At 37.1% G+C, this 21,853-nt stretch overlaps 1 protein-coding gene across 2 annotated transcripts in view; it reads left to right on the top strand.

Moving 5' to 3' along the window:
• The window catches only part of LOC126416700 (phosphatidylinositol phosphatase PTPRQ-like), a 179,519-nt gene extending 160,803 nt beyond the window's left edge, over window positions 1-18,716 (top strand). For both annotated transcript variants that reach the window (XM_050084508.1, XM_050084507.1), the window contains 3 exons: window positions 522-739; window positions 993-1,119; window positions 18,392-18,716. In XM_050084508.1, the coding sequence (XP_049940465.1) occupies window positions 522-739; window positions 993-1,119; window positions 18,392-18,547 (501 nt within the window). In that variant the 3' untranslated portion in view covers window positions 18,548-18,716. The remainder of the gene's footprint in view (window positions 1-521; window positions 740-992; window positions 1,120-18,391) is intronic.
• The last annotated feature ends 3,137 nt before the right edge of the window (window positions 18,717-21,853 follow it).

Below are 21,853 nucleotides of genomic sequence, written 5' to 3'. Positions count from 1 at the left end.
GAAGAGAAGTTTGTGGCACAACTTGACCAGAAGAAGGGATCGGTTGGTAGGACATGTTCTGAGGCATCAAGGGATCACCAATTTAGTATTGGAGGGCAGCGTGGAGGGTAAAAATCGTAGAGGGAGACCAAGAGATGAATACACTAAGCAGATTCAGAAGGATGTAGGTTGCAGTAGGTACTGGGAGATGAAAAAGCTTGCACAGGATAGAGTAGCATGGAGAGCTGCATCAAACCAGTCTCAGGACTGAAGACCACAACAACAACAACAATTTACTTTCCTCAATATTCGCTCACTTTCCTTCTGTTTCTCTCTCAGACCATAGTATACTCATATTTGGCATGAAAAACATGACAGCGATGCTGGCAACTTGTTCTGTGTTCAAATTTACTTTTTCTATGCAGTGTTACTATTTTAGCTATTAATATTTTCTGACTTTCTGTGAATTCATAACACAAGTCATACCTATTTGTTTCGATGGTTTATAAGTTTTCCTCTTATGCAAATGTATTCATTCTCAGATTACAGGCTTGTCAGCTGCCAGCACATACTCTGTAACCGTTTCTGCAAAGACAGTGACTCTTGGTGAAGAATCACGGGTGATAGGTCACACATTTCCTCCAAAAGCAATTTTGCCACAGAATGCACTAATGGTTGTTAAAACAGAGAGTAGCAGCCATAATCCTGATGTAGTAACCTTACAGATGCATCCTGCTGAGAGAATCAGTGGTGTCAACAGGTAATGAATATGCAATGATTTATGCAATGCTTGTTGCACAACCAAATCATATTCAAAATGAGTCTTAGAGCTACTGGCACATTTTCATACAACAACTCTCAATTAAACGCAAAACAAGTTATAAAACATCGTTTAGACTGTAGTTTCAACATAATACTAAAATTGTAGTGTACATTATGCAAAAAGTTTGGAACTGCAGTATTACTGATGCTATATGAAATATGAATCTTCTGTTTTCCCTAATTCCCTACAGGACATACATCCTCCTGCATCTGATCAATGACTCAAGTACCCAACAGCCATTTTATGACAGCGAGTTAACTACATTACTTAAGTCAAGACTGACTGAAAACTATCATCTCATATCAGCGTATACACAGGTAGGTGACATTCCACAAGTTTGCTGTTATCAGTTATAGGGACGTAAGCCCATCTTTTATGTACATGTATTAATTTGGATTTTCTACAAATATTTCCCATAAATGCTTATTCCTCATATCGTTCTGGAATATGTGAAAAGGAGGAAAAAGAAATAAAGGATGATATTTTTATTTTTTATTTTTTACTATTAATACGCTAGTTATAAAAATTACTTATGTCAACATGTAGCTCTTGCAATTTAAGATTCATGAAATCATCCTCCACAGATAATGTCACTTGTACATGGAACTGTTGTGATATTTTGATGAGGATGAGTTAATTCAAATCCTCATAGTTTCTAGACAGAAATTTGTGTACCAAAAGTAGTTGTAAATGTTACAAGCAGTTCCTGTGGATCCACATCCCAGTCTGGTCCTAAACATCTCAACATTGTTTCCTGTGGAGAGGCATGTGACAATGAATGCAGTGATTCACTTGTCACATGGGACTGTTTACCTCAGGACATTGATTGATGTCATCTGACAGGAGTATACAGTGTACCCGAACTTATATCCTTTTCTTTCCTCCCATGACAACGGCAAAAGAAGTACATACTGTCTAAGCACATATTAAACATCACATCAACACTCTCTTGCATGGAAAAGTACTAGTGCCTGCAGATTTCAGAGCACTCCTATCTGAGGATATGCAGGACAGAAAAAATTCAACAATGAAAAATCGAGCATGGAATGTAACAGTATAATGGAAATGATAGTTGCTACTTACCACATAGCAGAGACAGAGTTGTGAATAAGCATCTTCACTATATGGTATGTAGCAACTATCATGTTCATAACACTGTTAGGATGGAAAGAAATTATTTTACGTGGGACTGAAAATGAAACAAAGATTTAATCTCAGGCAGTGATTCAAATGTACACAAATCAAAAAAAGTTTTGCAACACTCAGTTTCCAGAACTCCTGAAGACAGATGTTGACTGTGGATATAGTATCACAGACACAGTCCCTTTGACTGATCAGATATGTCATTGAACCCGCCCAAAGATGTAAACAACCATGCATTAGCAGCACCTATTAGATGGAGGGGGCCTGACAGCCGATCAGTTCCAGTCATTCCACCAGGAAGGAGGCACACAGCTCGTGTTGTCTGTAGATCAACCATGCCTAGACAGTCAATACGTTCGATCTCGTTCGCAGTGTTACTTTGTGCCAGGAAGGGCTCTCAGCAAGAGAAGTGTCCAGGCATCTCAGAGTGAACCAAAGTGATGTTGTTCAGACACAGAGGAGATACAGAGGGACAGGAACTGTCGATGACCTACCTACGGATTGTGGCTCTGAGGAACCCGTACAGCAATGCCACCATGTTGAATAATGCTTTTCATTTGGCCACAGGACCTCGTGTGACGACTCAAACTGGGTGCAATAGGCTGCATGATGCGCAACTTCAATCCTGATGTCCATGGCGAGGTCCAGCTTTACTACCATGACACCATGCAGCGCAGTGCAGATGGGCCCAACAATATTCCAAATGGGCCACTCAGGATTGGCATCAAATTCTCTTCACCAATGAGTGTCGCATATGCCTTCAACCAGACAGTCATCAGAGATGTGTTTGGAGGCAACCCAGTCAGGCTGAACGCCTTAGACGTACTTTCCAGCGAGTGCAGCAGTATCGCTGCTGTTTTTGGTGGCATTATGTGGGGCCGACATACGCCTCTGGTGGTCATGGAAGACACCATAACGGCTGCACTACACGTGAATGCCATGGACCGATAGTGCAACCATATTGGCAGCATATTGGCGATTCATTCGTCTTCATGGACGACAACTCGCGCCCCATCGTGCACATCTTGTGAATGACTTCCTTCAGGTAAACGACATCGCTCTACTAGAGTGGCCAGCATGTTCTGCACACATGAACCCCATCGACATGCCTGGGATAGGCTGAAAAGGGCTGTTTATGGACGATACGACCCACCAACCACTCTGAGGGACCTTCAGCGAATCGCCATTGAGGAGTGGGACAATCTGAACCAACAGTGCCTTGATGAACTTGTGGATAGTATGCCATGATGAATACAAGCAAGCATCAGTGCAAGAGGACGTGCTACTGGGTATTAGAAGTACCGATGTGTACAGCAATCTGGGCCAGCACCTTTGAAGATCTCACTGTATGGCGGTACAACATGCAACGTGTGACTTTCATGGGCAATAAAAAGGGCAGAAATGATGTTTATGTTGATCTCTATTCCAGTTATCCGTACAGGTTCCAGAACTCTTGGAACTGAGGTGATACAAAACTTTTTTTGATGCATGTATAATACTTTTATATAGCATCTACACAGAATATTGATAGTTAAAAATTTTCGGTAGTAACTAAAATTTTTCGAGCAGGTATAATTCAAATAATATAAAATATGAGCTATCATTATTGCATCTGAAAATCTGATCACTGCCTAGTATAATTAAGGAACTATTACCTGCTTTGAGGAATTAGAGTAATGAAATCCTGTTGATGTTGTCTGCTTGTTTGGACACAGATATGTGAAGTTATAATGGATCTTGATAACCTTTGTAGTGTAGACATGCAGAAAAGAGTTATTGCAACATCTGTGAAAACTATCTTATATGTTAGAACATTATAACATATGTTGCTGGAAATATGTGAAAAGAAATTAATGATAAATCTTTTGCAACAAAAACTGTATCCCCATCTCATGTAGAAAATTGTAATCGTCCTAAAACACCTTGAAAGTAAAAAGTAGTGGTTAATGATAATTTTGGTATATGGTTCTTAAAACGAACTCCTGTAGTACAGCTTCATTGGACTCTTTAATATTACCAGTCATTATTATTATCTCCTAGAGTAAAGTTTTGATATAGGATGAGTAACATCTCAAAAGTAGCCATTTATAATTTCTTTGTAGACAGGTCAATATTTTAAGAAACTAGTGAAATAATTCTGATGAACTAAATAAAAAGCTATGTTTTAGTAGTACAGTCATCACCTTACATAGAAACTATTTTCTCTCAAAGCTAGCTGAGATTAGACTAAAAAACAAGGGAGAGTGGTTACCATGTAAATAAAAAAATCTTGTATGAGAAGAAGGAAATAGTATTTGTCAACAGGAATTGATCTGATGTTGATTCTGCAGCTCATTGCAACACAAACAACAAAACATTTCAGAAAGTGATTTAAATAGCGACATTGTGACAAGAATGGATAGCTCTGAGAAACAAAATAGTGATGGCAGCAAATGATCATATTATTAAAAATACAATTCAAGTAGAAATCTTTTGTTAACACAGGAGTTACTGAATTAATTCATGAAAGGAGAAAATATAAAAATTCAGTAAATGAAGCAAGTGAAAGGATATACAACTGTCCAAAAAATATAACAAACAGGAAGTGTAAAATTTTCTAAGCAGGAATGGCTAGAAGACCAGTGTGAGGATTTACAGTCATATATCACTAGGGGAAAGATAGATACTACCTACAGCAAAATTAAAGAGTCCTTTCAAAAAAAGAGAACCAGCTGTATGAACATCATGAGCTCAGATCAAAATCTACTCCCAAGCAAAAATGGGAAAGCTGAAAGGCAGAAGACATATATTCAGGGTCTAAACAAAGGAGATAAAATTTTGCAGGCAATGTTATAGAAACAGAAGAGGACATAGATGAAGATGAAATGGGGACATTACTTTGAGAACAATTTGACAGAGAACTGGAAGACTTAATCGAAACAAGGCCACAGGAGTAGATGACAGTCTGACTACTCACAGCTGTGGGAGAACCTGCCATCACAAATCTCTTACAACTTGAGCAAGATGTATGAGACAGTCAAAATACCCCCATAGTTCAAGAAGAGTACAGTAATACAAATTCCAAAGAAACCAGGTGCCGACAGGTGTAAATATCACCGAAATTTCAGTTTAATAAGTCATGGTTGCAAAAGATTAACAGGAATTCTTTACAGAAGAACGGAAAAAATGGTCGAAACCGACCTCAGATAAGATCAGTTTCCATTCCAAAGAAAAGTAAGAATTCCTGAGGCAATCCTAACCCTACAGTTTCTCTTAGAAGATAGGTTAAGAAAAACCAAACTTACGTTCGTCGCATTGTAGACTTAGAGAAAGGTTTTGAGGTTTTGACAGTGTTGACTTGAATACTCTCTTTGACATTCTGATGGAACAGGAACAAAATATAGGGAATTAGAAGCTATTTACAACCTGTGCAGAAGCCCGACTACAGTTATAAGAGTTGAAGAGCATGAGAGGAAAGCAGAGTTTCAGAAGAGAGTTAGGCAGGGTTGCAGATGGTCCCCAATGTTATTCAATCTATACATTGAACAAGCATTAAAGGAATCCAAAGAAAAATTTTGGTAGGGAGTAAAAATATTGTGAGAAGCAATAAAAAACTTGACATTGTAATTCCGTCAGAGACAGCAAACGACTTGGAAGTGCAATTGAATGGAATGGGCAGTGTCTTCAAAGGGGGATATAAGATGAATATCAACCAAAGCAAAACAAGGATAATGAAATTTAGCAGAGTTAAATCAGGTGATGCTGAGGGAATTAGATTCGGAAACGTGATAAAGCAGTAGATCAGTTTCATCATTTGAGCAGCAAAATTAGTAATGATGGCCGAAACAGACAGGATATAAAATGTAGATAGCAATGGCAAGAAAAGCATTTCTGAAGAAGGCAAATTTGTTAACATCGAATATAGATGTAAGCGCAACTAAGACTTTCTGAAACTATTTGTGTAGAGTAAACGCTAACCAGCTGAGACCAGAATATTATAGAAACTTTTAAAATAGGGTGCTAAAGGAGAGTGCTGAAGATTAGATGGGTAGGTTGCACAACTAATGAGGTACTGAATACAACTGGAGAAAAAAGGAAGTTGTGCCACCGTCTAACTAGAAGAAGGGATCGATTGATAGGACATATTCCGAGACTTCAAGAGATCACCCCTTTAGTACTGGAAGGATGTGTGGGAGGACAGGGGGATAAAAATTGTATAGGCAGACCAAGAGATGCATACTGTAAGCAGATTCTGAAGGATGTAGGTTGCAGTAGTTATTAGAAGAAGGAGAGACTTGCTCAGGATAGAGCAGCATGGAGAGCCACAACAAATCATACATCGGACTGAACACACAACAACATTGGCCATTGTACATGTGTAATCATCAGTTGCAGTGAAGTTCATATATTCCTGATCGATAGTGTGACTTACTATTATTTTTGCTACTCTGGATGGCTTGTCTTTTATATTGTTATTTATGTAAAGACTGGTTCTAACATTCGTTCCTCAGAAAAGATTTGCTACTTTAAAAGACTGGTTTTCTAAAAACGTGCTGCTCACCTTTTTTCTGTCAGTTATGATATACTGTTACTTAATGTTGGTTCGTCTTTCTTGCTGGTTATGTGAGAATGTGTTTTACTATTTGTCTTCAGTATTAATTTTTGGCAATGGTCATTATCGTAACCAGCTATTGTAATGGTGTTTGGCTCATCAGTTCTTTCAGCTGTTTCTAAAGGGATTTTGGGCATTCTGCTGAACATTGCTCTGTATGAAACTGATATGTGTTGATGTTGGTAACATGATGTGTTTTCTATTTTTGCATCTCTGTGTTGGTTTCCTGTGGACTTGATATTTATGTCCATTGTAGGAGCTCCAGATAACCTAGAAAATGGTGGAAATATAGAGCTTCCACTGCCTTATGTTCAATAGTGAAGATGAAATTCTGATGCATTTTGTTAATTTATTATACAAGGTCCTCAACAAATTTTGTTGTAGCATCAAGTAAGATTAGTATATCCAGCAATATATCTGTTACAATATATAAATTTGGTAACTATTTGGCCATTTTCCTTAAACAATTTACTTTCTAAGTTGTTGATGAAAATATCAGCAAGTAAACTGTCAAGGCAGCTGTCCACGTCTAGGCCATCTTCTACTGGTACTTTTTGTTATCAAAAGGAAAGCAATTATACGGTAGTATGAGTGTCAGTATATCAGTGAACTCATTTATTGTTGCTTAAGTCTAGATTTTATACTTAAGTAAGGTATTTTTAATTCTTTACATTGTTTCCTTAGCACGTATTTTTGTGTAGAGGTTTGTGATAGTAAATGATGTGAACTTCTTTGTCTCAGGAATCTGAATGTTCTTTATACAATTAATTATTTCATAACTACTCAGTACTGAGTATGTATCTTCAAAGTTGAATGTGTTGTTAATGGTCATATGTTAGAGTATACAGTGATGTTCTGTTTGTGGATTTTAAGTTGTGCTCATACCGTGGTGCAGAAGGCCCATAATAGCGCAATGACCTACATATTTTGCAGTTAAATGAAGTCACTCTTATTCATCAGATTTTAAAATTTATTCCGCAATTTACAAGTGGGATCTCAATGAAATTCTGTTATGTTATTGTTGTCGAAGAATTCAATGGTCTTAATGACACATTCAATATTATACATTGCAGCATTAGTGTTACCTTTATTTCTTTACTGTGAAATAATTATCGTGTCGTTCTCTGCTTGTTTGGTGATAAGATTGTTTGTGGTGTATAGCAATGTGATCATTCTGGATTATTGTAGCTGTGTGACAGGCTATTTTAGTGCTTAAAATGATATCTGCAGCGTTATTTTTACTCTAGTTTGGGCTGTTAATCTTGAAGTCCTTTATATAGCAAGTTTATTTCTCTCTCACTGGAAATAATGTTAGTTGAATTTACCATGCATTTATGGTAAGTGAAATGCATACTTTCATTTACCTTTGGAACATGTGACTTAAGGTTTCAATTTTTTGGTTATGTCTACATTTAATTTTATGATGTTATTATCTCAACTACCATACTCACATAATGTAAAGCACACTTGAGCTGTGTATTTATGAACTGACTACTTAGTTAGAAACGTAAAGTATGCAACTAAAATATGATATAGAAATTAATTTTTCTGTGCTTGTTTCTGATTTCAGATTGGAGCCATGTAATTACATTTCTTTAATGATTTTTGGTGCTTCATTTTGAGTGTGGACCTCCACTTTGATTCATTTAGGAGTCGCATTTTCACTTAAACACTTTTTGTTGATGTAGATGCTGATGCTTGATGTTTGAACTTTCGAACAGTATTTAAAGCTCTTAATACCTGGCTATATTGTACTCAGTACCATATAGTTATAAAGGACATTTAGATTCTTGGTACAGCTAAACTCATACTTTGCTGACATGAACCTCTACACAAAAATATCTGTCAAGGAAACAATAGAACTAATGAACAATAACATGCTTAAGTATAAAAATTTGACTTCACCAGAAATATGAGTTCTTTGATTGGTTGACACTAGTACTTTCATGTACGCACATTTCTTTTAAAAGTGAAATGTATCAGCAGTAAGGTGGCCTATCCATGGCCCACTGCCTCTCCAGTTTACTTGTTGATACTTCCATTAACAACACAGGACGTACATTATTGAATGAAATCACCTTGTTAGTTAACAAAGTAGTTTATTATAAGAGAAGTGATGTTGACATACAATATTATTAGAAGATGCTACATAAAAAATTGATAAACTTTGGGAGACAGTGAACAAAAATCAGATGAATGTCATCATCACTATTGAATAATAGACACTGAAAGATTTAAATGTTCTTGAAATCTCCATAAGTAGCTTCAACAACAGATAGAAATATGAGGTACAAAGGAAAGCAACATAAACACATGCAACAATCAATAAAACCCAGGGCCACATAGATAAGCACAGCATGGCATTATACAGAAACAGTGCTCATGAAAGTGCAAAATATTTGTTTAAAAAAAGCGAGTAAACTTATGAACTTCACATCATTCAGTCATTTACGATAATGGCCACAAATGAAATAAATAGTGAAATGCATCCCCATCTAACCACCCAGAGCCAGCCGGGGTGGCCAAGCAGTTAAAGCCGCTACAGTCTGGAACCGCACGACTGCTACGGTCGCAGATTCGAATCCTGCCTCGGGCATGGATGTGTGTGATGTCCTTAGGTTAGTTAGGTTTAAGTAGTTCTAAGTTCTAGGGGACTGATGACCACAGATGTTAAGTCCCATAGTGCTCAGAGCCTTTACATCTGAAGATTGAAATGTGTATTATGCCAACCGAATATGGGCAAAGACCTGAAAAGATTATTGCTATAAATAGATAATAAAATGGTTCATTATCATATCTGTTAAAATAATCTAACTGCAGGAAATTAAAAAAAAAAAAAAACATTCTTCTAAGAATTTTAACGGAGGAACGATTTTCTACCTAATGAAATACAAGAGTCTCTATAAATATTAATGTGTCTGCTCTACAATAACGTTCTTCTACACTTCGGCTACTCTTTTCATGCACTTAATATATAAGTGAATACTGAGTATGATTCATGCTAAAGAAAAGCAAACATCTCGCAGAAACGAACAAAATTCGCTATATACTTAACAAATTTCTTCCACTTTTCTTAAACTGTTATGAAAAGTACTCAATCCTCCCCCCACTAGACTACATAAAAATAAATATTAGCTCTTGTTGTTGAAAACCCTTCTGCTTCAGGCTACTTCACAATAATCCTTCCACACTAAATATAAGATTACACCAAATTTAGCTCACAATTGAAGAAGTACAGTAGTGTTGGTAGCAACTGGGAGTTTTATACCCAGTTAACTGTTAGTAAATAGAACAGATTTCCTATGTTACAGAAAACAGGTCAGGACACAGTTGCAGAAGCAACAAGGAAGCCATGCCATGCTCTGAGATGGCAGAATCTCTAAGACTGGTGACAGTTTACTGGTTCTCGAAACTCTTTACGGATTTCAATGCAAAAATGCATCCACTTTGTGACTGTGGTGTCACCGCAAGAGCGATGGTTCACTGGTTGCTAGCGATGGTTCACTGTATACATACGCTTTCATTTGCCGAGACGACAGTTTAGCATAGCCTTCAGCTACGTCATTTGCTGCGACCTAGCAAGGCGCCATATTCAGTTACTATTCTGAACAGATAATATTGTGAATCATGTACCGTCAAGAGCGACGTTCATCATAAATGGATTAAAGTTAAGTATCCAACTAATTACGTCCGCTTTCTGAATTCTCATTCCTTGTCATGTTCCAGACCTGACGCCAGTACAGTTCTTCCCTCCTCACGCCAGCCTGCGTGAGCTAAAGCGCTTGCATTTCTGCCTCCCTTCATAACGTGGTGTTGGCTCTTCTGCCAACATTTCAGTGACAGCAGTGCTAATGTTGGTGATGATAGTGACATTAATACCGTTTTCCGAAATTATTTCGCCAAAGAAGATGCAGTCAGTATTACAGACTTCGAATCAAGAGTAACCACCAACAAGAGTAATTTTCAAGTAGATGCCCTCACTATAGCAAAGTAACCTCAGTCGACTAGTGAAGGATGGTGTCCTGGTTCAGACTGTGTTCAAAAGAAACTACTTTCGGAGCATACTGATGAAATAGCTTTATTTTTAGTAATCATACGCAACCAGCCACCTGTTGTAAAATCCGTGCATGAAAACTGGATACCTTTCGTAACGTATTCTGTCTTCAAACTTCATGCATTACATCAACGAAAACGATCTATTGACGGAAAGTCATCACGGGTTCAGAAAACATTGTTCTCGTGAAACACAACTGACTCTTTATTCACAGGGGTTGTGAGAGGTATCGAAAGAGGATCTCAAATTGATTCGATATTTCTAGATACCTAGCAGGCTTTTTACATTGTTTCTTAGAGGTGTCTTCCAATCAAACTGTGTAACGACGGAATGTGAGCTCTGCTTTGCCACTGTATTCGTAATTTCGTATCAGAAAGATTGCAGTTCAAATTAACTGATGGAAAGTAATCTAGTGAAACAAAAATTATGTCAGAATTCCCCATGAATGAGTTATGTAAGCTTTGCTATTTCCAGTCTGTAAAACCGGTTTAGCAAACAACTTGGGCAATCCTCTATGATTGTTTGCAAATGATGCTGTGATTTTCCACCTAGTATCGTAATATTATTGCAAAATAGAGGAAACCATGTCACAGATATGATATGCAAGTTGGGGTGCAATCACAAAAACAAAGGCGCTTTTCGTTACAGTAAAATCTTTTCATAATGTATCAATAATCAAAATTCTCCTTCACTCTTTTGTTGATTTTCACGTGCATAGGCAAAAATGACCTCCATAATAAAACAAGAGAATTCAGACTTCAAGCAGAAAGATTTGCATGTTAATTTTTTCCATGTGCAATCCGAAATTGGTATAGTAGACATAATTTGTAAAAGGATTCTATGAATTCCCAACCAAACACTTAAGTCCAGGTTACAAAGTTACTATGTAAATTTTATACATTCTGCCTCTCTTCTGTAACAATCAACAAACAATTTCTCAATCTAGTCTGCATAGTCCAATTTAATCAATCCTTCCTCTTTAACTCCTACATAATCATTAGGAGAACTATTTACCTCATCTTTCATTTGATCCACATCATATACATTGTGGTCTCCAGTATGAGGTACAACATCATTTACCTCACCATGCCGTACTGTTTTATTGTTTGACATATCTGTTCCAATACATGTAGATTTCTCTACTCCGTTTCAATCATGATTTCATCTCCACCTCTCTTTCCTCAAAATACTGCCACTTAGTTTCAAAACTGGCTACTCTGTCTCTTACATCAATTATTTTATTTGGTAATTTGTCTATTTTTCATCTAACATTGTCTTTTGTCTGTTTAATTCAGCAGTCTGATTATTTGCCTTGCCCCCTAGTCCATATTTGTCACTCAACTCGTCTCTGAACACTTTGTTTGATTCTCATTATACGTATTTTAACATTTTGCTTATATTTCATTATGGTTTTAACTAGTGCGAAATTTATTCCTGAATATGAGATTCCTACATATAGAACTAAGCTTAAATTATCTCCAACGCCTAATTTTCCCAAGTGCAGTTTACATTTTACTTAATTTCACATTGAGATTGATCAGAGTTCACAATACCAAAAACATATCACACAGAATAATTTTCAGTGCCAGCATCATTCAACATCACACAGATAAAATAAGGAAAATAAGTACAATTATAAATACTGTTTAGGCAGTTCAAATGCTCCTACTCTTCCAACATTCAGACTGAGACAAGAAATCTGTACTACAGTATCTGAGTGCCTGGACAATGTTGGCAATGAATTATTTACAAGCTCACATGGTTTTACAATATTTGAATTATTGTAAATATTTCGTTTCAATTTCATTATGACTTGGATATTTGGTCTAAAACTCTCTCACATATGTTTTACGTTTAATAATTTCGTTATATTCCATAATAATTATGCATATTTTACATAATTTATGAATATATTAAAAATCACAATTTTAAAATCTTTTGTTATCAATTATACCATATGTTACATATCACTTTTGCCATGGCATAAGTAATAATTATAATAATTATGGTTCTTCATACCATAAATATGAATGTCATTGCTTTTGGTATAACAAAGCTGATATTTCCTTAGTAATTATCTCTCTAAAACCTATCAGCACATTTTAAAATATTTTCCATCCATTTCCAAAATATATGTCAGTGTAACCATTTGGAGTTTTCCTGTCACTATACTACATAACAGAATTGAAATTCATCAGACTAAGAATATCTACTAATAATTTAATTTTTTAAATTGGTTATAACTTATCTCACACACAGAAAAAATTCCTGATTTGGTGAATAGTGCTGAAATTCAACTTATTTATAGAACAGGAGTTAAAGAAGTACCATCAAACTCCACCTACCTTCATCCTTGGCAGCAATATACAAAAATTAAGGAAATATAATAGATAACCAACTTCCAGCCACAAATAATATATTTTGTCACAGTATGGCCTTCTAAATGGTTTCAGTGCTAAGGCTATTCACATGTATGGTGAAAATGTATGCCATTAATTATACAGTTTACAGTATTTCTGTAATTGGTGTAAGGCATTTTACTATGTAAATTTTAACAGTCTTATACGTGTACTGGAGCATTATGGCACCATAAAATATAATGGGACAAGTGCTTTCCATAGCAAGAAGAGAATGGTGTCACTAAGAAAAAGTGCTGTTCGAAGCTATCAGTCTTCACCTTACTGGGAGCTGTGTAATATTTTTGTCTGTCAGGTAAATTACCGCACTTTAAACACAATAATCACAAGAAATAAGAACGCTAACGTGTTTTGGAGTAATATTCGTTAGCTTAATCGGTATTTCAATAATTCTACATGATTTTTCAACGATTTCATGCTGGAGTCCCTGTGCATTCTTCATTTCTCATAATAAGTGACGTAATTGATTTCCACTTTCTCCAGCAGTAGCAATAAAATTTTCCTTACAGCCTTCCAGCAAAATTTGGTTAATTCTTTCGAACCTCCATAACATTTTCACGTTTCCATTGAGATGAGTCGCCACATGCTCTACATTTCTATACCTGTGCATCTTACTTCACAGACCATATATGAAGACCGTCTGAGATTATCAGTACTATTTCTGCTCGGTATAATTTAATTAAGGACTGAATAAGGCTTGTGGAAAAGCAATACGTTCAAAACTGAAGCTATCTGAATTATAGACTTCTTGCTACATATCCACAGTAATAATTTATAAATGTATGTGTAGCAACTGCACACGATTCAATGAAAATCCTTTTGTTTGGCATCTCGTTTTTGCTCTATTAGTTTTTGTACATCACGATCTGAGATATAATGGTGTTGATCTCCAAGTATTAGCTAAGGAACTCTAATATTGTAGCCCCATATCATTGTTGTTAAAATTACATTTGCTTACAGTAACATTATTTTCCCAGTAAAATCATTGAAATTGTAATATCAAACTCTATACAGAAATCTGAGTTGGATTTTTTTTAATAGAGTTCAGCATTCAGTTCACTTAGGAGATGAAAATCCGGCGATAAAGCACGTAATTTCTTAATATATGATGATTTTTATGACTAGTAATTTCAGAGCAATTATCAGTTGTCAGAGCAATTATCAGTTAACTTTTAGTCTACTGTTTGTTATTCTCATTCCCTCGATACACGTTAACTGATTTCGTCTGTTATAGCTCCATTACTGTTCCCAATAACTAATGTTTGAAGATTCGCGTGGGTGATGTAGACACCTTTATAATGAAGAACTGACCACTAGACGTTACTACAGGAGGATCCATCAGGAAGTACAGAGGCGGGAAGTATTGAACTACCAGCAGAGAAGCAGCAACGGCAAAATAGTTCGGTCAGGAGGGTTCGCGGACATCGAGTGTGCCACCCAGCGAAGAAACCCATCACAGACACTTCAACCCTTCTGAAGTGGCCCACGTCTACTGTAGGTAATATAATTATGAAGTGGAAACTCGAAGGAAGGACCACATCCAAGCCAAATCTAGGGACATCCCGTACAGTGACAGAAAGAGACTGGTGACAAATGTGGAGGGTGGTTGTAAAAAATTGCTTGAAATTAGTTGAAGGAATCACTCGTCAATTCTAAACTTCTACCAGCAGGCTACCTACCACAATGAGTGTCCGCAGGGAGTTGAGGAGTATGGGATATGTCAGAGTGGCTCCTCACGTGCACACGTAGCTTTAGTCAATCGTAAATAAAGCTCGGCGTGGTGTTAACAGTAGAGCCACTGGACAGTGGACGACTGGGAATGATTCAACTGGAATGATGAATCACACTACATCCTGTGGCTACCCAATGAAAAAGTTACCGTTGCGGTGACTGCCTGGAGATCATCACCTTCCATAATGCGTGGTGTCGACGGCGGACGTGGGTTACTATGTGGGGATGTTTTTTGTCGTTAGGAAGTAGTGCCCTTACTGCAGTTAACAAAACGCCTATTCCGGAAGGTTACAAACACATTAAACACCTCTGTGTACTGTGTACAGCAGAGGATCAGTTCAGAGACGATGACTGTATCAGCACAGAAGCACACTCCGTTATAAGGAGTCAGTCGTATGGCACTGATGTCTGGACAATAACATTGCTGAAGTGGAGCAGCCTGTTCAGAGTAGCGACATGAACACAACACCTTCGGGATAAGTCGACTTCGTTCCAGACCCCACCGCCCAACAGCACTACTTTCCATATTATATCATCTGCGGAAAAGGTAGTTTACAAAAATCTCGTCAGCGTTGAATGCTTTCCGTAGAGAAGTATCTGAAAAGAGAGACAATCGAAAGAAAACTAATGCATTTCATCTCCAGTGCGGTTAATAAGCGCGAGAAGATCATGTAAATGCTCATCAGGATACACTAACAGACGCAATGAGACAGGTGCCAGCTTCCCCTTCAAGAAGAGTCTGCCAACATATTGCTTCCTTGTACACATGCCTCCCAAAATGACCATGATGAGCAATCAGTGAAATCTGAACTGATGTGGTGGCATACCATTCAGTAATGGACCAGGAGAGGGGAATTAGTATAGTAAAACCCAAAGTTTCGTTCATAATACACCATAAGAAGACTGGTAGGTTGTAGATATTGTAGGAGAACTTCTTGGATTCGAATATTAGTGACAGTTGTTCTGTTCTCACGTACGGAATTTCATGTGACAAAAATATAGCGAAATGAAATAATCTTGCCTTTTGTTTATTGAAAACTGTGTTGACAAAATACACTTGTTCATTTATATAGCGCAGCTACTTATCAAAATTGCCATTAATGTTAGGGTTCAAGTATCATGTAGACTGCATCTTCTCTTGTTATGTAAAAACTATCTCCTTGACCTATATACACAGTTATTTTGTAGCATCTTCCAACAAAATAGGAGAACCATAATATAGTTGGTGAGCCCATGTGACCTGTATAATGTAATGTCATCTTTTCTTAAAATTAAGTTAGCATCCATAAAGCACAAAAGTTTTTGAACAATAGAAGCACACATTTTCAAAATGTCTGGTAACCGGGTCAACTTATATGTTTCTGCATAATGTACACTGATGAGCCAGAACGTTTTGAGATCGAATGTTGCCTGTTTGCGTTGCTGGCAGATGATTCCATTAGGGAAGCATATATAAGTGGAGCCGAATAGCGAATCGTTCTAGCGACTATACAGGCCGTAGACCACGTAATCCACTGACATAAACGACTTTAACAATCGACAGATAGGGCCCAGCACCTGTACCTCGGTAATGATTAGTCTCATTGGCTGCTCGCATGCTACAGTAGTTAGAGGGCAGTGAAACCATTAGTGGGAGTCAGGACATTGTATGTCCACGCCTGATCATAGAACATGGAAATTGCCCACTCAACGAATCAGGATAAGCAGCAACCTATGGCATATCTGATGACTGAGATAATGTTGATGCAAGCACAAGTGTTTTGGAGCACACCATTCAGCGCACATGTTAAATATGGGACTCCAAAGCACATGATCTTCACGTGTTGCCACAGTGATTTAATGACATCCTCCTCAGCTTTTGGGAGAGGCCTCTTCTACCAATGTCAAGTGGTTGACTGTCACGAGGGTATTTTTTATGTATTGTTATTTTATCCCCCCAGACCCATATGGGTGGGGATGGGCTGTCAGTGGTACAAAATTCCACTCTCCAACCAAGCAAATTAAAAAACGTATTCAAAGAAGAATCAAAATTTATAGTTGTTGTTGTATTTTAAACTAAAAATCAAAGACAGACAGCGAAAAACGAAATTATATACATTTTAAAACATATCACAGAAAGGTGAAATTTATCTGATAAAAACATTGAAGCACTGAATTTTCACTTAAAATACAAGGGACCTGCACTGGGTAAGAACTATTGTCAGAGGAGAGAATATGATCCATAGGGTTGAGGGGTATAGGTAAAGAAGTAGGGGCTGTTAGGGAGGGGAAACTATGGAGAGAGTAGGTAGGACACGAGATAGACAGGGGGAATACATATAAGTGGGAAGACAGAGGGTGAGGAGTAATGTAGTGTGTCAGGAGGGTAGTGATTACAAGAGGAAAGGGACAGGGCTGGATGGAGAAAATAAAGGAGAGAGGTGCCTTGATGTGGATTCGGATAGGTGGGGAAGTGTTAAAGTTGGTAGGAGGGACAAATATCGGGGGACAGCTCATTATCTGGGAGAAGGTGTTGGTTGAAGCTGCGTTGAGCTAGAGCCTGGCCTGTATTAGTTGTAGGGATGGAGGGATGTTTTTTTGAAGACGTGGCAGCATACCACAGTTGATCAGGTGGTGAACAAGGGGTTATTGGAATCTAGTTTACAGATGGTATAGGCGATGTGAAGGCGTCCAATGTGAGCGAGAAGGGGGTTCCTTTGGATGTCGCTGTCATGCCTATACAGCTGCAATGAAGCCTGTGACGTCACTGTGCGTCTATATAAGCATGGCAGCAACAACCAGACAACAGTCAACTACTTCACAATGGCAGACGAGATCTCTACTGAAAGCTCTTGGGCCGTTAACCACTTGATGCAGTTTGAAACCTGAGACTATTTTATCCATGGGCGGATAATTACACCAACAGTTGACATATGGTGAGACATAAGTGATACCAAATACCTCTGAAAACATACCAGTAACTTGTCGAATCCATGGCATGCAAAAATGCTGCAGTAATATGTTCCGAAGACAGAAAAATGCGCTGTGAAGGAAGTGCTCTATAAATTAAACACAGTAAAGAATACATTACATTTGAAAAATCTGAAAATTAAATGAGTCCAAAGTGGATATTTTATAGTTTAAACTTTTGCTTCCTCAATGTATCATACAATCAAGGAGAACCCTGTCAATCTTAGGTTAACCTGTTTTGCCTCTCAATAATGTCATGAGAGGTAGACATTATATATGACGGTCTTATTTCAATAGTGGTACAAGTCCATTACCTCCACTTTCTGCATATACTGCTTCCAACATTAATGATCCAAACAAACAGAAAGAAAGGTTCATCTCTAGCAAGAAGCCATATGCTTGAATATTTCTGGTATCCCAACTGGAGATTTTTAGCGTTCATTTAACTTTAGAACTCTGTTTCTCAAAATGAACAAAATTGGACTTTTACCACTATTGAAATAAGCCCTTCATATGTTACAAACCATAGGACAAGGAAATAAGGGATTCAGGATTATTTCAAATTATTAATTTAAACGTTTGTTTCTCTTCTTGCATTTTTGCACCATTGATACATCTTTTGGTGCTCTACAGACAAGAATGGTAAGTGTCTACAAACTATTTCAACTCTGAAATAAAGTGAAATAATCTTATATAAATTTCAGGAGGAGGTGGAGAACCAATCTGTTGTCACATTCCATTTAAAGGAAATGGGATTTGTATCAACAGAGATTGAGTCGCAGAAATATGCACTTATCTTGATTCAGGACTACATGGGAAACCAAAGCATGGACGTTTTTATAACAGAGGAAACAGGTTGATGAATTTGGCATCAGTGTTATAACACAAATACTTACTTGTGCAGTGACTATATAGCTGTAACAATAGAATCTCTAAGCATCTTTAATATGTGAGTTCAAATAAGAGTTAAATAATTATTCAATTATATTGTACGATTATTTCAGTAAAATAAAAATTATAAGGAAGTTATTATTTTCTCGTTAATTTATCTTTCCCTCTCGATGTCTATATTGCACACAGCATTCTTTGAGTGACTATCAATGGACATGGCTACTACAAAAACAGACTGCCAACATAATAATGATATTCATAATAGGACAGATGAATTTATCATCAAGAATGTCAGTTTGTTAAATTACAAAACTAAAGTTCATACAACAAACAGATTTCATTTCTCAACAACATACTTAGCATAGTACCAAAGGAAGGGCTTCTGGCCACCCTCTCTGACTAATATTACTCAATCCATAATAACACACTGACCCTATTGTGATACTCTGCTTGTTATGTGACTAATAATCGAATTAAAATTTAAAGCAGAATTATGAAACTCAAGGAACAAATCACTTTTACAGAAGCACATTACGAAGTTGTAAATTTTAACAAGGCAGAACAAACTTATAAGTTGTAACTATAAGCACTCATCTCTTTTTTCCTCCACTAAAATTTGGGGTGTCTAATCTGTTGTTCGCTGCCTGGAATAATCTTGATGTAAGATTGGTTCTCAAAATACTGTAGACGACACTAGATTCTTGAGTCACCTTATTTTGTTGTTCACTGCAGTCACTTCTGTTTTCACTATTTTTAAAATACATTACAAAAATACAAGTTATTCTGATGTGGAGCACAACCAGATTCTGACCCACGTACGACAACCAGTAGACTATCTAACGGATCCACTCGTTGGCGGTGCCACCATCTATAAATACATGACAACAACCACTGTATTTCGTTAAATGTTGATTTTACAGTTCTTAAATAAATATTCATCAACTTGTCGCAAACATATCTGCAATTTTATACATAGGTTCCGTTTCCTGTTTAATAAAGCTTTGCATTCATAAAATCGGCTTTTAGTTCATGATGAACTATATTGATTTTAAAGATTTTATTATTTTTTTATTAAATTCATATACTTTATTCCTATCAATGACACGACTTCCAGCAATAAGCTACATACAAAAATTTGTATCTGGTTTTTAAATAAATAGTTCATTAGCAATGGAAACAGCTATGTTTAGACTTTGTTTATGATCCATCTTCCGAGCTCATGCTTACGAACTGCACATTCTAATGGAATTCTTACTGTTGGCAAACATGTGATTGATGTTTCAAAACTATACAAATTCATCTACTAGAAAGTTTTGTTGCACAGTTTATTACATCCAACCTGGTCTGCCACATTTATGTAAGACATACTGCAAGTGTACAAGGGATAAAACAAGGTGCCATATGAAAATTTATGTGTGTAATAAAGCAACAGGAAAATGATTGTTACAACACATTCTGTAGGACATTTGTGCTTATAAAATATGAAAATATACGTGTGCAGAAAAGTAATAAACAGAATAATTGTCAGAATACATTTTGTAAGAATATATTTTTGTGCTTACACCTCATTATATCTAACAGACTTTGTCTAATGGATATGAAAAATTTTAAACTTCCATTAGCTTTATTAAATAACACACAGGGTGACGAAAGTCGTGGGGCAGCGATGAGCACATATACAGGTGGCAGTAGTATGGTGTACACAAAGTATAAAAGTGCACTGCATTGGCCAAGCTGTCATTTGCACTCAGGTGATTAATGTGAAAAGGTTTCTGATATGCTCATGGTCGGATGACGGGAATTAACAGACTTTGAATTCAGTATAGTAGTTTAAGCTAGATGCATGGGACATTTCAGTTCGGAAACCATTTGGAAACTTAATATTCCGAGATTCATAATGTCAAGAGCGTGCCAAGAATACAGTGGCCGACGACCTTCACTTAATGACTGAGAGCAGCGGCGTTTGTGTGGAGTTGTCAGTGCTAACAACACTGCAAGCAACACTGCATGAAATAACCGCAAAAATCAGTGATGAATGTTCGACAAGCGTTTTCGTTAGGACAGTGTGGCGAAATTTGGCGTTAATGGGCTATGGCAGTAGACAACCGATGCGAGATCCTTTGTTAACTGCCGACATCGCCTGCAGAGTCTTTCCTGGGCTCGTGACTTATATGTGTTTGAGCCTAGGCGACTATAAAACCATGCTCTGGTTAGGTGAATCTTAGTTTCAGTTGGTAAGGGCTGATGGCAGTGTTCGAGTGTGGTGCAGACCTCACGAAGCCACGGACCCAAGTTGTCAACAAGACACTGTGCAAGCTGGTGGTGGCTCCATAATGGTGTGGGCTGTGTTTACATGGAATGGACTGTGTTCTCTGGATGTTCTGGTACCATCTGCAGCTATTTATGGACGTCAAGTTACCGAGCAACGATGGAATGTTTGTGGATAACGATGCTCCATGTCACTGTGCCACAACTGTACTTGCATAGTTTTAAGAATATTCTGGACAGTTCGAGTGAACGATTTGGACACCCGGATGACCTGACATGAATCCCATCAAACATGTATGGAACGTAACTGATAGGTAAAATCACGTACAAAGTCCTACACTGACAACAGTTTCGTAATTATGGATGGCTATAGAAGCTCAGTATTTGTGCTAGGGACTTCCAACCACTTATTTAGTCCATGGCATGTCAAGCTGCTGTACTATACTGGGCAGAAGGACGTCCGACAAGATGTCACGAAGTATCCCATAAGTTTTGTCACCTCAGTGTATACTAGCAAAAATTGAAAATTGTTGGCAAACATCATAACAATTTAAGGAAAGTATTTATACAACAAATGTATACCATTTACATCCGAGGCATCAAAAAATTAACTTTATAGAAACCAATTCAGCAATATTCTAATCATACTTTACATTTTAAGTATTGATCTATGAAGAAATCTATGATAATAAACACAAGATAGTTTGTACAAACACAAATTTAAGACTGTACTCATTACTCACTCCATTCGTGCAATCTTTCACAATTATTATAGTTGAAAATGTCAGTATTCCAATGTGCCATTTCTTTTCTGTAAAAGCTCTCTGCATTACATTTTTACGAAATTTCTCATTCGGAATATGTGATGTATCACATTACTTTAGTCTTTCTATTCAGTGGGAATTTTTTCCTCTTTTTTCAAAACAATAAACATCAGGTCTGTCATACCTGTCTATTTGGTGTCTTCAGTATTGCAGGAGAAAGTGTGTCTGCCATCTCGTGTCAGT

The sequence above is a fragment of the Schistocerca serialis genome, chromosome 8 (genome assembly GCF_023864345.2).
Source record: "Schistocerca serialis cubense isolate TAMUIC-IGC-003099 chromosome 8, iqSchSeri2.2, whole genome shotgun sequence".
Classification (NCBI taxonomy): Eukaryota; Metazoa; Arthropoda; class Insecta; order Orthoptera; family Acrididae; genus Schistocerca; species Schistocerca serialis.
The sequence above is the reverse complement of the archived record's forward strand: the minus strand, read 5'-3'. Positions and strand labels throughout refer to the sequence as shown.